This window comes from Pleurodeles waltl, chromosome 4_2 (assembly GCF_031143425.1).
Source record: "Pleurodeles waltl isolate 20211129_DDA chromosome 4_2, aPleWal1.hap1.20221129, whole genome shotgun sequence".
In the NCBI taxonomy this organism is placed as follows: domain Eukaryota; kingdom Metazoa; phylum Chordata; class Amphibia; order Caudata; family Salamandridae; genus Pleurodeles; species Pleurodeles waltl.
Window position 1 is genome coordinate 396,515,951 of NC_090443.1, and position 16,173 is coordinate 396,532,123.

Sequence of the window (16,173 nt, forward strand, 5' to 3'; positions counted from 1 at the left end):
CCCCGCCGCCCAGCACAAACCTAGCCCCAGCTGCCAGTTTATAACAACTCACTTCATCTCAGTACACTGAAAGATTTTGACTTTACTGCCTCATAGCCTTGGTCTTTGTCTGCAACATGGGGATCATATGTAATTCCCCTCAAAGCCTAGGCACATCTGTAAGACTCACAGACATTATCAGGACTACATGTGTATGAGTATGATATGAAATTGTGTACTGTACACTTTATAAAAGGTAAATAGGTCCCATTTGAGGGTGAATGCATATGTATTGGGAAAACTGGAAAGTCTCTAGCAGTGGTGGATGAGATATTTTTTCAAGAGAAGTGCCTTCAACACTTTTCTGCATTATATAAGATGAGGCATGGACCTAATACACTAACAGATATGTCATATGTTAGTGTATTACCTGAAGAAAGCTTGCCTGTAGCTTATTTTTTTCATTTAACTTCTTGTCTGGCAATGTCCTCTTAACTCCTACAGTTGATAAAGTCCTCAAAGTTCAGTTTTTCCACCAAGCATGCAGTTTAATGGCTCGAAGGTACAGCTATGTACATTTATCAAGATGGAAGAAACATTTTCGAATTTGTTCAAGCTTTTGTTGGGACAGTCAGCAGTATGAAGGACAGAGGCTCTGCAAGGAAGTCATCAATTACAGAGTCAGAAATTAGCACTGTCCAAGTGCGAGTGGGAAAGGGGTTGAAATGTGTTTCTAAATTCTTCTTCACTGAAGTATTTGACTTTGACTATTAGTGATAGTTGATACCAGGCAGTTTATGATTTCTTGGTGAGGTCGATTTTAAAGTTAAGAGCCAAGCAAATGGCAAGGTCAAGTGAATCTGTTTTGTACTGATGTGTGGTGTGAATCCTTCCATGCCCATGCTAGAGAGCTATTCATGGACCTAGGATTGTTGATGCAATTCTTAACAAAGATGATTTCTTTCGTGGCTCCCTTTAGTTTCAAGGAAGGTGATTTAATTTGATTTAAGGGTGATGAAGAAGGTATATTTCTGACAATTATTTATTTTTTGTTGTTGAAAAAGATGTACCTGTGGTCGTCAACATGTGGATGAATATTAACACTGTGTTTGAAAAGGAGGATTTCTAATGGATCCGAGTATTGATCAGTATTTGCTACTGAGCTGTGCAAAAGGCTGCTCACAAGTAGGAGGAGGCAGTTGTTTCCCTTGTCTGCCAAGAAGAGTGTGCCATTCACAACATGTTGACTGTCCTATTGAATTGTGGGTAGAAGCTCACTTGATAGTCGTGTAACAACTGATTGGCATTGACATACTGTTTTGAGTTTGATGCCAATAGCACTGCTGAATACTTTTCCAATTCATAGATATCTAAGTGAATGATAACCGGACAGTTCTTTGGGGTCTAAACTGGCTTTATGTAGAAGACTCTGTATAGAGAATTATACTAGGAGGTTGGAATTCTTTAGAGAGAATCATACTCCCATCTCACTGTTGTGACCAATAAATTTTTCAAAATTTGGACAATGCAGTCCCACACAACCCATGCTCAGGACTCCTACTCATCTCTTGGCTCAATATAGCCTCTCTCCAGTAGATTTTGAGGTCTGCTGTCGGCATTACTGTAATGTTCTCTAGTCTGCTCACATCACTAATTTTCTACTAACCCATCACCCGTTTACTAATTCTTTGCATCCCACTGTTATCTTCTCTCAAATGTTCTTTGAATTCCCTCATGGTTTTTCCTATCCCTTACATCTATGGACTGATCCTTAAAGTGTCTCTCATCTCCTCGACCACTCCATATCTTTTCCTATTCTTTGTCCACAACGGCCCGGTTTCATTAAAATTTTAACTCCTCTTACGTTATTTTGACAACTTTTAAACACTTTCCACATCCTCAGACTCTGGGAAAGTGGTCAAGAGCATAGGTAGTTACAGTCAAATGACAAACACGAAAATGGACACACTTAGGAAACAGATGCTTGTAAATTGCTTCCCAATCTCTTTTGCACTGGCAAGCAGTGTGTTGAAAGTACAGTGGCAATGCTCCAACCCTCCTCCAGCATCGGACACTGTATAGGAAGTTTTCAGTTCCTTTACCTCAAAGCAGAAATCCTGTCCCAGAATGCTGCTATGCAGCGGCTTCACAAAGACCTTCTCTTCGGTGGCGAGATCCAGGGCTTCCACTGCACTGCCGGGGCTCAGCAAAGACTCGTGGGAGCGAGACTCCTTCAGCTTGGGCAACCCTCGGGACCTACAGAGTACACAGAATAGTAAAGACGGTTCAGAGGTTAGGGTCCAGTCATTCACAGTTCACTGCTTAGACAACTGTACTCTAGAAAGAGCAATCACGAAAGGCTGCTCATTCTGGGGTTCCCTACAGCACAGACTATGGATGACAACTGGGTGGTTGTGCAGTGGGGAATAGTTCAGTGCCTCTGAACATTCATTATTCCTCACAAATAACTTCGACCACACTGCCACTGCACACTGATAGGCTTGTTCTCGTTGGGTCAGTGAAAAGGATTTCTTGGAAGGGCAGCTAGTACTAGAAAAAATGACAACTCGAGAAAGGAACCATGGAAAGTTTTGGGCGTCCTGCCACTGTAAGGCTAATCAAAGAATTACACCTTCCACTTGTATCTGCAGAGGAAAGGCCTGCAAGAAAACACAGTGAAGAATATAAAATGGAGAGACAGAAAGTGGACGAAAGGCTAGTGGGTGGTGTAGAAAGGTGGCGCAGAGACGGCAAAGTGAGGGTGAAGAGTAGGAGAGAAAGGAAATAAAAGTCCGGAAGGTGAGGAATAGAAGGGTGAAGGGGAGGGCAGAGCGAGGATAGTGGATGGGAAGGGGGGAGTGGTGGGTGACTTGAGTGATGACCAGTGGATATGGTGTACAAAGTGAGGCGTAGTAGAGTGATGAAAAGAATGATTAATAGAGTGATGGAAGGATAAAAGGGTGGCTTGGTCGATGGAAGGGTGGCAGATGGATAGGAGTAGGGTAGCTAGCAGTAGGGATAAGCAACGAGGAGGGGGCTGGATGCTAGGAAGAGAGCTGGGTGTCCACAGTGATGTGGGGCAATTATGAAGAGGGCTGGGCAGACAGGAGGAGGGTTGGATGGATTGATACATGTGATACTATAAATATACAGTACACAGTCAATAAATTCGGTCTCTTCTGGGTGATTCACTGAATTGGCTAAAGATAAAGATTCGGGGTCCATCCAGCATTGGTCAATAGAAGATGCTGTCTGTGACTGAGCCCACACAGCTCGAACATCTTCACACAAGCCTAGGGCAGTTAGGGAACGCATGGACATGCAAAACAGAAGCCTCTACCACCCTCCGACTTCCATTCCAGAACAGCACTGTCACCTGGGAGCAGGACGCACAGCTGCTTCCGTGGCCCAAATGCCCGCAGCAGAAACTACCGCTACAATCAAACGAAAACATTACTAAACAAATGTCTGCAATCGAAACCATGGAAGATGAACATTTCGCTCTGGTTTCAAACACACAAGTCACCTTTCGAGTCAGTGGAGCAGACCTACATGAAGCAGTTATAGATCCACCTGGCCGAGCACCCCCAAATCATAGCGCTGCCTCATGCCCGCTCTCTGCTCCGCCTCGTCCGGGAGCGGGCCGCGGAGGCGTGCGGATCCATTCAGGGGCCGCCGGCTCTTCGCCACCGCTTCAGGAGGACTCGGGGTGCGTCCGTCGGAAACAGGCGGAGTGAGCTGCGGCGCTGCTTGCCTCGCTCGCAGCATCCCGCCCCTCAGGTGCCACGGGCAGGGCCCAGCGCGGCCGGCTGCTCCTCGCCGGGCCTGTTGCCATGGCGATGCACTGCCGAGGAGATTACCGCTCCGAGGCGACACGGCGGAGGCAGGCCGTGAGCAGGGAAGAGGTGACCTCTCGCGGCACCCGGCCCTCCCGCTGCCCCGGGGAGGGGCAGGGCCACGCAAACCGGGCACCTCGGTGCCCACCATGCCAACGGCCCAATTCCGCGCGCGCTGCCGGGCTGCAGTGCAAGCTCAGGCTCCTCGTGCAAGGTTATCTGCTGCATGGGCGCCCTGCCCAGCTCACCAGGTCAGTCATTCTCCCAGGAGTGCGAACAAACGGCTTTTTTTAAACTCTAAATACCCAACGGTTTAACCTTTATAATCTATTTCAGTTTCTGTTAAGTATAGAACCCAGGAAATGTGAGCTCCACTGAAGACAGCAGAGGGCCAAAAATGACCGGAGTAGGACTTCTGCTAAAAAAATCCAATATTTGCATTTCAGTTTCTCCTAGTTTAATTTGGAACATTCTATCCCCAGTGGACGAAATATTCGAATAGCATTATAGCCCTTAAGCCAGACTATGTTGGCTGCTAAAGGCCCGCTGATCTGTTTGCAGGTTGGCTGCATACTCTTGTGGTAGATTGGCCGGCATAACCCTTAGCAGTGGGCAGTAACTGTCATAGTTTTGTTAACAAGAACAGTTTGTGCCAAGTCAAGGGAAGACAAGCGTCAACTGGCTGTACTAGATATCATGTTTACAAAAACTTTTACCAAAGATGCCTGGTCATACAAATACAGTAAGTATTTTCCAGTGGGAGAGGATGTTTGCAGGAGAACCATGTTTCTGACACGAGCTGAAAAACATTCAATAATTAAGCATACATTGTGGTGGTAGTGCAAAAAACCTTTGCATAGGTATGTATAGGTATATGTAAGTGTGCTATAGATCTCACTGAGACACGCTAAAAGTGTGGTGTGTGGTATGAGTCCGCAGCTAGTAATGGGGGGACAATGTGCTCACCGAAGATGTGTGTATGTGATCTGAAGGTTATAATTTTGAATCTTGGCAGTACAGACTCCGTGTTTAATCGGTGTACTTAGTAAACAGTTCCACAAAGAGGTGAAGCGGGGGCAACAACTCCCATGGCTTTCAGGAGAAAGAAATGACAGTAGGATTTTTAGAGGCGTTCCTGGAATATGTTTAACCTTTCGAAATAGATTCCCTCTTGTCTTTTAATGTCTAAAGCAGCCATTTGTCCCCCAAAAGGACATTCTTTGACATTATGACTATCAAGGAGACACGAGATGCATAAGCCATGTGAGCCTTGATGGCAATGATTTTGCCACAAGAAGGGACATTGACAAACAGTGCAGAGAATGTGTTTCTATGAAGACAAATACAGAAAACATGAAGTATTTCAGCACACTAGACAGAGAGAAAGTTAGTCCACACCAGAAGATATCAGATGTTAGAAGTAGGGAAATCTGACCAAATTATTAATCAAAGTTAGCAAAATATGCAAAGACCTGTGTTCGAGGGTCACTGCGGTGTAGAGGGGACAATTAACTGTATGCTCATTTCCAAACCATGATCCCCTGGGATTGGAAAATCAGTTTGGCTGGGTCAAATGCACAGCAGAGTTTGCCCATTTGCACAGTTTCTTACATTTTTAAATTAGCTACTGCAAAATTAGAAAAAAAATGAGCCACTAAACAGGCCAATTTTAAAGAAAAACAAAAATATATTTTTCTTCTTAAGTGCCCTGTAATCCTGCACATACACAATGCTATTAAGTGTTCATAAATAACAACGAAGATCACATTTTGGGGAACAGATAGACACATTGTTTTTGAAGCCATTAACGCCATAGATTATTTTGCAAACCGATTTTTGTAATTTAATTATCTGCTTGGAGTAAATTTAAGCATAACTCTATTAGACAATATTACCGAAAATGACACCATGTACAATTGATATCACAGCAAACTTGTGACAGCTGTCTTACACTGACAAACAGCTCATTTGAACAAGATGGCCAGTTTTACACTGTTCCCCTCAAGTTCCATTTGATTTTGAGTAGGGCTTTGCACATAAAGATACAAGCATATCGCTGGCAGCAAACCTTCAATGAAGCACATATTCAAAATTATGATTTAAAAAATGATTCCATCTCTGCTACCTCTTCATTCTGCCAGCATCCAACTTAGGCACTGCAAACCATTTACCTTGGCAATAGGATGTGCTATCACTACATACATATTAAAAATCTGTTCTACAACACTGACTCAGAACATCTTTGTAATAACTAAAATGAGAAGCTATTGTTTAGTATCAGTTGCTTGCAATACCGCCACACTTGGTAAAGTTGACGCCAAATAAAAATCCAGTGCAATTCAATCCACTCCAATTTACGGTAGCAGAAACCCTCCCAAACAACACCGTTCCGGACTGAAACATCTTATGGGGTTTAATCAACGCTGGAAGATGTGAACATGTTTCTGAATTAGTTTATAGTTTATATGCTATGACTTGATACACAGTCACGTGAAGGTGACCATCTGGATGGACAGACATTCAAGTACCCGAAGGCCTAGCAGATGGTCACTTGAAGGTCTGTTCATCCTTCGTTTTTGCTATTTTCAAGTGCAGAGAAGGACCTGCTGTGGAAAGAAATTGAGGAAGCATTGTAGACGCTTGGCGAGAGGGATTAGTAATCTAAAGGCTTGCTAACAGTATCAACAAAGAGGTGCAGTAAAACTGAGCAGCATATGAAGAGTTAGATAGACCTCCAGTGAGGCACAGGTAAAACTGAGTGGATTGGAACAAATGTTACCCTAAGAGGATTTGCTTACTGGAAAACAGCAGCATATCAGCAACTGCAACACTGGGAACAATTCTAGAAATGGACAGTGGTATGCAAAACAACTACCCAGACATCTCTGCTGCGCAGAATTCTTACTAGTACACATCCCACGCATACACAAAACCAGATCAAGAGGATGGTGGTTCTCTTACATCGCTCCAAAAGCATGGAATGACTTCCCACTCCACATTGGAGCCTCCCTCTCTCTTCTAGAATTCTGCAAGAGGCTAAAGGCCTATTTTCTCAGTTTACCAACCTACCCTAGGCAAGGCTAAGCACAAACACCCACTTGACACCAGGACACCCGTTGGGTGATAGTGCACTATACAATTACACATAACAACAAATCACATCAGTGTTTACCTTGAACAGCCCTCAGCCTCTGCACTGGCCAAATTAACCCCACTTTGCATTCACTTTACAAACGTCATTAGATCGGCATTTAAATAAGGAGCCATCAAATAAATGAACATTGCTCGTTGTACCAAGATACCACTCCTTCTGTTAATAGCCTCGGTTTTAACACACTGCCTATCTCAGGCTCACCACCACTGCTGTTGAGGCTCTGGCACTGAAGGATTACAGACTTTTCAGTTTTATCAGAGAACCTATTAAAATTGAGCACGGTTAAGCATCTGCAAGCGATAATCCCAGGGAACGAGGATCACTTTAAACATGGAGATTAGGGCGGCTTCTGAGGTGGATCTCAGCGGAGGAGGTGGCTGATGGAGAACACATTTCAAGAATAAGACAGGAATGTGGTAGGAATAGCTGGCAAATGGCAGAAATCATGGATTTTGTTTGCACAAGACTGCTCAATCGGGGTGCACCAATTAAAATCACTGTCTAAATTTACAGCCAGCTTAAAATGATAACACCCAGTACCTCAACACCTCTGGGTTCGTCCTGTTTTTACTATAGAATTCTGGTATCTACCACTATCAGTGAAATTTTATTCTCTTTCATAATCTTATATTTCCCATTTCTCACCAATTCTTCATCCGTACCCTCACCTTAAACTGCCTTTACGCTACCCGAGTGTCTAACTCCTCTGTCATTAGTGCCATTTTATTCCCTTTCAGTTTCTAGCCTTTGCTTCAATGCTAGGTCTGCATAATTGGGTTGCTGCACCCAGCCTGTCGCTTGCCCGCCCCACTAAGCTTTCTCATAATTCTGGGACTTTTCTGGCCAAGTCCCACTGTCCACTGTTCAGTCATCAGAGCTTACTCACAATTCAATAAGCCTAGATTTCAACAGAAGAAAAGGTATACAGAAAACACAATGGCCCGGCCAAATTAAAACAGAAAAACAGTTCATGAAAACGTATCTAAAATGACAGAGGTATAAGAGAAAAGGGTGTCTGTGTGAGAATGAATAGGAACACCGACTAGCCCCTGTGAAAACAAGCATCCTTGGTTATCCACCTCAGGCCTTAAATGGAAGCCCACACTGTGTCAAACTGTGACAGGGAACCTAGATGTCCTCAATGCCCTCGATTCGCATAAACACAGGTTCTGGGGATGACTCAAAGGAGGAAATTCATTTCTCCTACTAAAGGTTTTTCTGATGGTCTTTTTTATCTTCCTGCACATTTGACATATTTTTAAATGCCCACAAGTATTAGGTAGCAGGGGTACATTAAGGATGCATTAACTGTTAACCAAGCGTCTCTGGCTGTCAAGCCACCCATGAGTCTGACGCAACAGCTCTACAAAACAGTAGTCTACAACGTCAGCTGTACCTATCCTTTACTTGCACAACATTTAGTTAAGAAAAGATGGGGCTTGACATATTACATCTTAAGAAATACCAATAACAAAAATCCTCAATAGCTTCATTCGAGACGGGAGAAAGCAGAGTGATTATGAACAGAAAGAGTATTTGTAAAATAATAATAATAAATTCGGTTACTAAAGGTGACTAACTTGTTCTTCTAATGAATGCATATTCCCACAAATTCCTCGTCTCTTGAAATACCCAGAAGTAAACCTCCGAGGACAACTGTCCTAGTGGGTACCACAGCAGAAGAAATGGAGGAATCAGTCACAAGGAAAACTGTCAAACCAGTCTCCCTTAAGCATCAGAATCCAAAAAGTAATACTTAAAAAAATAATAACACAAGCTCCAAAACTGTGGGAGCTTGAACAAAGACCCTTGCTGCATAAGTACTGAAAAACCGCGTTGACATTAGAGAAGCCACTGCCAATCTGCTCAAAGCATGCAGCTGAACATTTTCTGTTCCTCGTAAGTGTGCCGCAAGTTGGAACACGTCATGGCACATCGCCCACATCCATACAGCAAGGCTCTGTTCGCAGCTCCACCTCGACCTGCTCTGATGTAAGTCCAGGGTAGTGAGCGTGTGATGATCTGGAGCACACAACCCTGCACCCAAAGGGTGAATGAGATCAAGGTGATTTAAACAATCAAGAGCTCTAATCGTGTGACAGGTTTCCATAGGCCACTGACAGACAAGTCTTCTAAGGGAGCTTTCAGAGCTGGGAGGGAGGCATTTCCAGCCAGTCACATTGGGTCAAGGATGCTGAAGTCCTAAACTGCAAGCATGTTCTCCTCCACATTCCAACACTGTGGAACCCCATACAGCTCTCGGGAGACTAGGGTCACAACCCAATAATCTCCCCATAACCGAACCCAATGGAGTTTAACGCTCCACTCTGAAGACCTCATCCCTGGATAAGGCAAGCGGTCTGGGAAATTCACTAAGACATGAGCCCACCACTGACTGATAGAGCTTGACCCCGGTAGGGAATGGTTGGCATGTGTTGTAGGTGGAAATTACTTAGCCTGAATCAAACCCAGAATCATTAAAATGAGCTGGGGATATCAAAGAAATTTGGACACACTGATTTAAGTTTATACAATGTGCTGACAACCAGAGACGGAAAGAAGGCCTTCAAGAGCCAAACACTCAGTTGGAGCCACTTCGATGAACACCTTCAATAGGTTAAGTTAGGCTAAAGGTAAGTCCTGAATACTGATTCTGCTGTCCTGAAAAACAAGTTCTGACCTTTGAGTTCACATAGCACAAAATGTCTGAACACCTGCCTCGGCTCCCACCACTAAGGCAACAGAGGAGGAATCCTCCAAGGGTGCTGCGTAGGATACTATACATACTATCTCCAGAGAGGGGAGCATGCCAAAGTATTCTGAAAGACAGCAAGCTGGGCCGAAGTAGAGCCCAAAGAAGGGAGCAAGGGATCACCATCCTAAAATATGGGGGGAAATAATCCTTCTCTGCAACTTCATAAATGTCATCAAAGAGCCTGTAGAACTCTTCAGGTGAAAGCTTTGACGGGTTTGGCAATAACTTGAGCCCCTCATATTCCATTCATTTCATTCTTCATGAGAACTACATGGGAACTTTGATCAGGACCCATGTCGCTGGAGAAGCCATCAAATTGGCTCCGACTCTAAAGCAAGAAGTAATGGAGGGTGTGCTGGATACTAGTGCCGCAGGGTGAGCACTTTTAAAAAGTCTCTTGAAAAGAGGACAGTCTTTCAGGATCGGAGGTTCAAGATGCTGCATCACTATGACCAAAGTAGTCTGTGCATTACCTTGAATCCTTTCCCAGTACTGTAGTTGGCAGCTTCCACGACACATGCGAATATTTCAACAGCTGAAATATCCATTAGAATTAACTTTTATTTTATGTGATTTCCACTTGTGGTTTGCAGCAAACCTCTGCTCCGCGAGGCACCACTTTCTGCACCAAGCAAGAACTAATTGCCTAGCTTATGGACCTCTCACACTGCTCCTGCCCTAACTAAAAGCTCTCTTCGGACTTACAAAAGCATTTTGCTCAATTATCACTGTAAAACCCATCACAGAGTTTGGAAAATGTCCCTGTAGGAACATAACACTAGCGCGAAACAAGAGCACTGCACAACAGACTTCTAATCAAAATGGAAGGGGAAGTCAACATTCGTCGTTATAGGAATGAATGTCACACAAGAACCTGCAATCTGCGTTATGCAAAGCCACAAAAAAGCCAGCCACGTCACTGTACTTGATGTACTGAAAAATGCTAAAAGTAAATGCACCATTAGGAACAGTTTCAAAGCTCTTGGGACTGTCACCTTCTTTAGACACCTGACAATGTGGGGGTGAAAATATAATTCAGCAGGAATCCGATTTCAGAATCAATTACAGCTACACAGAGTAAGCCAACCATTACATGGGGTCAGTTACAAAAAACACAACTGTGTGTTGTATAAAAATATAAAGGAACTGATAGAAGGAGGGAAGAGGGCTCATTCAAGCAGAGCACAAAAGTCAGATGTTAATATTGTGATGACCAATGAAACTCCCCAGGGTGGTTTCAGTCTGCCATCTTAAGAGAGGTGGGGAGATTCCAAATACATAAATGATCCGGAGTAAAGACAGGTAGGGACATCTTGCCATATCTGGAGGCCACACGATTTGATTAATAAAGAGTGGGGGCACAAAGAAGGATTGTACATAGTCAGCAGGCAGCAAATCCATGGTGGGTTTTCAGGCCAAGCTCCACATATAATACTCCCCTTTAGAATCACTGTAGGAAAATGTATTATGGGGATATCCTAAAAATCTGGCATAGATCAACACTGGACAGCCATGCTACAGGGGGTGTCCAGTTGGTCCGTGGCTCAGCAGGATTATCCCACTGAGGTCATTTTATCCATATCGGATTGCATGGGCTAAAGCTTGTAGGGAGAAGAAGCATCAAACCATGTTTTAGTTTATGAGACCACTGTAAATGTATAGTCCTTCTATGGTGCGTTAGGCTGCTTACAGATGTCCTCATTTAGGCAGATAAATAAGTAAGGTAGCATCTGGTGAAGTAAGCAAACACTTTAGTGCTGGGAGGCCTCTGAAAACTAGGCACAGAAATGTAGTGGACAAATGGGTGGCGATTCTGAGAAGAATAGCCTATAAATGGAGGATATGATTAGATGAGACACTAAATTGAGAAATCAGTGACTGAAAACGTGAGAACAGGTTAATAAGGAGAGTGCCCAATGAGTGATTGAGATGTCCAAAGGCATATAGCAGTCTGAGGCCAGAGATCAGTTTGTGGTTTGAGAAAAAAACATCTCAGTCCACATTTATTAACAAATACATTTTTGGAGGATAAAACATGGATCATAATCAAACCTTAAATCAGATAAAATTATTGATTTGCTCCCCATACAGACTCAATTAGCCAGACTTCTTGAACATCATTATCTATCCTCGGTTGGTGAGCTCATGATCGTACCCCTCCCTGAGCTTACTTACATCTCCCCCTCCAGAGCCTTGAATTTGCTCAGCTCCTAAAAAATTATGATAAGGACCTGTCTAGATGCCAACCTAAAGAACCAGGTCAGTAAAATGCAATTGTTTTAAAAAAGTAGTCTGCAGCAGAGGAAGGAAGAAAATATAGCTGCTGAATGAATGAGTAGATTAGCTTTTAAAAGGAGGTTATGGTTAAACGAGGCACTCAATTTAGAAACTGGTGAATGAAAAATGGAAGAAGAGGTTAAAAAGAGGTGGAAACAGGAATTGGAACATCCTTTAAGGCACCTCCAAATCCAGTAACTCTAATCCAAATTCCAGTCAACTGCCAACGGCAACATCCAATGTTGGCTAACAATATAAGGTTGAGCCGCCTGGGTACAGACTTTATGCAAGTGAGGACTCGGCGACGTAGCATGCCACTACAAAGAAAGACATACATGCCAAAAGATTCGATTCAGGCAGGAGACTCCCAATTTTTAAAGCCAAAAATGGCTTTATTTTAGATGTTTGCTTCAATTGAAGTCAATGGGGGAAATACGTTTGCACAATAATTTTTTTAAATCCCCACTTTCCTCTTCTAACAGGAAAGGTATGGCAGGTATGGAAATAGTGTGTGAGAGTCCTTTCATCAACTTCTTTTTAGTGTGTTCTCTCCTCTGATAAGGACAATATACAAACAATTTACCTCCAAGTCTTGTACTCCTGTTCCAGGTTAATAGCGGCCAGCGGTGTTTTGTGAGTTATGTTCCCTTAGTGGATATGACAAATGACCTGTTTCTAGATTTTGTTTTTGCTTTTTCAAACCATTGTCATAGTGATTTAATCTACTAGATTCAAATTAAGTAAACCAAGCCTAAAACGTACCTACATGCAGTAGGCTATTAAACATCCCAGGACAAGAACCTGGTTGTATGTGATTTTATAGAAAAACGATTTAATGGACTACCATAACTGGGAAAACATTTCATCTAAGCAGTTGAATGGGAATTTTCAGAATTAATGGCATTTACCTTTTTGTAAAAAAACAATTCACAGAATGTCTTTTTGGTCAAAATTGGCTTTTGAATGCTTATTTTTTTAAGTGTAAATGCAATGATTCTAGGTCTTTCTTACTTTCAGAAACAGTTTTGTTGGAGATATTTATTTCAGTACTTTACTTCAGGGGACATTATTTCATATTTTTATCTTTTACACTGTCAAACAATTACTTTGGACAATTTTAATTCACAGACCCATCACCACCCATAAACACCACCTATCGTTGACTTCTCAATCCTTGAACACCACCAATTCCCTGTCCCCTAAACCCTTCACCACACCTAAAGTATAGTCATGCCTGAAGCCAAGAAGCCCTTTCTACCCCAAAGATCCACCATCCCTGAACCGTAAAATCACTCACAACCCCTAATTCCACCCGCTCCTGAACCCTAAAAACCCCCTTCTATGTCTAAATCCCACCCATCACATACCCTTAAAATATCTCAGCACACCTAAACTCTACCCATCCCTAAACCATAAAAACCCTCACTGGCATTAAACACCAGCTATCCATGAACCATAAGAACTCCTCATCACCCTATACTACTCATCCCTGAACCGGAAAATCCCCTTCCTACATCTAAACACTCCCATACCTGAATCTTTAAAACTCTCACCACCCTAAATTCCACCCCATCTGGAACCCTAAAAGGTCTTCACCACCCCAACAACTACCCATATTTGAACCTTAAAAACCCTCACCAGTCCTAAACTCCACCCTTCCATGAACCCTAAAATCCCTCAACACCCTTACACTCTACTTATCCACTGAAACTTAAAAATATCTCACACACCTAAACACCACTCAATCGTGAACCCTAAAAACCACTCACCGCCCCTACAGTCCACCCATCTCTGAGCCTTAAAAACCCCTTTCTAAGCCTGGGTGTCAATTATTCCTGACCCCTAAAACACCTTTATCACCCTAAACATTACCTAACCCTGAACTCAAAAACCCCACAGTAGTCCTAAACTCCACCCAAGATAAAGTAATTTTGGATTTTTCCTGAAAATAATCTTTCCTTTAAAATGTTTGCTTTAGTTTTCACTTTTTAAAAAAATGTCTTTCCTTTACATTGGTTTTCCACGATTTGGTTTCCTCCAATGTGGTTTCTCAGATTTTGTTTTCCATGAATTCACACACATCACTAGAACCCTTGTCTGACCAAGACAGCCAAATGTTGCGCTGTGGACCACTGCGAACCGAGTGGAGCGATCGCCTTGGGGGCGCAGCTGGAGCCGCGGTTCATGTTCTTGGCGGCTGGGCGTGCCGTGCCCCTTCTGTCCTGTATTTCCCTGTATTTCCAAGTGAGCATTGGGCCTCAGTGAGTTCTGGGCGTGGCGCGCCCTCGAAATAAGAGGAGGCACCCCTCCAACCACTCACTTACCTGGTGCAGCCTGTTCTTTTTCTCTTCTGTTCTCTTTCTTCTCCTTTTCCTTTCCGTTGCATTTAGAAGCCATGTTCTTCTTTATCCCAACATGCCTTGCTGCTACCCTTTTTCCCCTGCATGCTTCTGGACCCTTTTCCAAGATGGCACCTTTCTCTTTATTCTCCTGTGGTCTTTTCCCAATCCAACATGGTGCCTTTTTTCTTCCTGTCTATCATTTCCTGTTTTAGGGTACATATAAGGAGTGTGATTCTTGTTCTCATTGCGATGCAACACTTCCTTTGGTGGTGATCTTCGCTCCGGATGTTTTTTCTCCTGCTTTTTTCCCTCACCTGTTGCAGTTTCTTCAAATATTTGTTTTCTTATTGGAAGATTTACCTTTTTGCTTATTTTTCCTTCAAGGGAGTTCCAGCCATACAGGTTTTTCCCTTTGGGTTTTTTAACTCTGGGACTCCTTCTGGAGGGCATGGACTGCCTTTGGCGTTCCATCGTCAGCAGCACCGTGGCTACCAGAAAGGGCCGCCCTTACATTGGTCAAGGCAGAACCTACAAGGATCGAGACCACTCCGCATTTCCAGTTGACCAGAGACATAAACAACAAGTAGCCCGTGACAGATTGCAGTGCCAAAAGAACCAGACCTCATTGAGCAGTATGGAGAATACCTCAACGGCTGCTGCAGACCCCAACCAGTCTCTACTCTTAACCATTCAACAGCAAGCCCAGGAACTGCAACAACTACGAAATTAAAATGCAGCTTTACGACAAGCCCTGGTTTCCCAAACAACAGATGTTCCCACTGTCTCTGCTAATACGCCACGTTTTTCAGGAGATCCAAACAAGCTACAAGAATTCCTCAATGCTCTGACAGACTATTTTGCATTCTGAACATCTCAATTTGCACAAGATAAAATGAAAGTGGGATATTTAATCAGTGCCCTGTCTGGTCCTACCTTGGCCTGGGCGACTCCGTTAGTAGACTCCAATGACCCTGTGCTGTCTGACTATTCAGCTTTTGTCGCTGCATTTAAACAAATGTTAGAACGCCCAGGATTAGTCATCTGCGGAGGAAGCTTTATGTGATATTCAGCAAGGTACCCAAGATGTTCTACAATATATAACGCGTTTTAGACAACTGGCAGGAGAGACGATGTGGGTAGAACGTACTCTTGTGACTCTGTTTCGTAGAGGTCTTCAAGAAGAGATAAAGGACGAACCAGTACATTCAGCCAGAGTGGAAGATTTATGAGGCTTGATGGATTTAGCACTCTCCATAGAATATCTTCTGCAGGAACGCCATCTAGAAAAGAGAAAGAATCGTGGACCTTCTCATGCAGGGAACCCAGGTACCATCATCCATCGTTCCGAAGAGTCTCGACCTGAATTGAGAGAAGCGACAGAAGGAGAACCAATGCAAATAGACACCGATTGTGGCCCTCTCACTGTTAGTGAGTGCAAAAATAGACGGAGAAAAGGATTATGTCTTTATTGTGGAGCTGCTGGCCACTTACTTCATACTGTCTGATCATGTGAGCTACCTCTGGGAACTGTAGAACTTTTTGGTCATGCCAATTGAATTGAGCTTATTTGGAATGTTTTGGTGAGAGCTAAAGGAGCACAGATGTACAATGCCCATGCACCCCATTGGACGAACATAGTCTGAGAAGTACATATTAAACATAGGAGGACAAGCCTTGATAAAGTCCCTTATGGGACGAAACACGTGTCGGCTGAATCTGGTTTGGAGCTTGCAATCAATCTCTTGAATTGGATGAAATGAACCTTCATTGCTTCAAGTCAACTCTTTGGATAGTGCACACTTGTTATATGGACTAATTGGACCTGTGTGC

At 43.4% G+C, this 16,173-nt stretch overlaps 1 protein-coding gene across 9 annotated transcripts in view; it reads right to left on the minus strand.

Annotated features, from left to right (window-relative positions):
* Window positions 1-16,173, minus strand: part of RASAL2 (RAS protein activator like 2) — a 618,546-nt gene that overhangs the window by 120,244 nt on the left and 482,129 nt on the right. For all 9 annotated transcript variants that reach the window (XM_069231552.1, XM_069231551.1, XM_069231550.1 and 6 more), the window contains one exon: window positions 2,082-2,235. In XM_069231552.1, coding sequence (XP_069087653.1) covers window positions 2,082-2,235 — 154 coding nt within the window. The remainder of the gene's footprint in view (window positions 1-2,081; window positions 2,236-16,173) is intronic.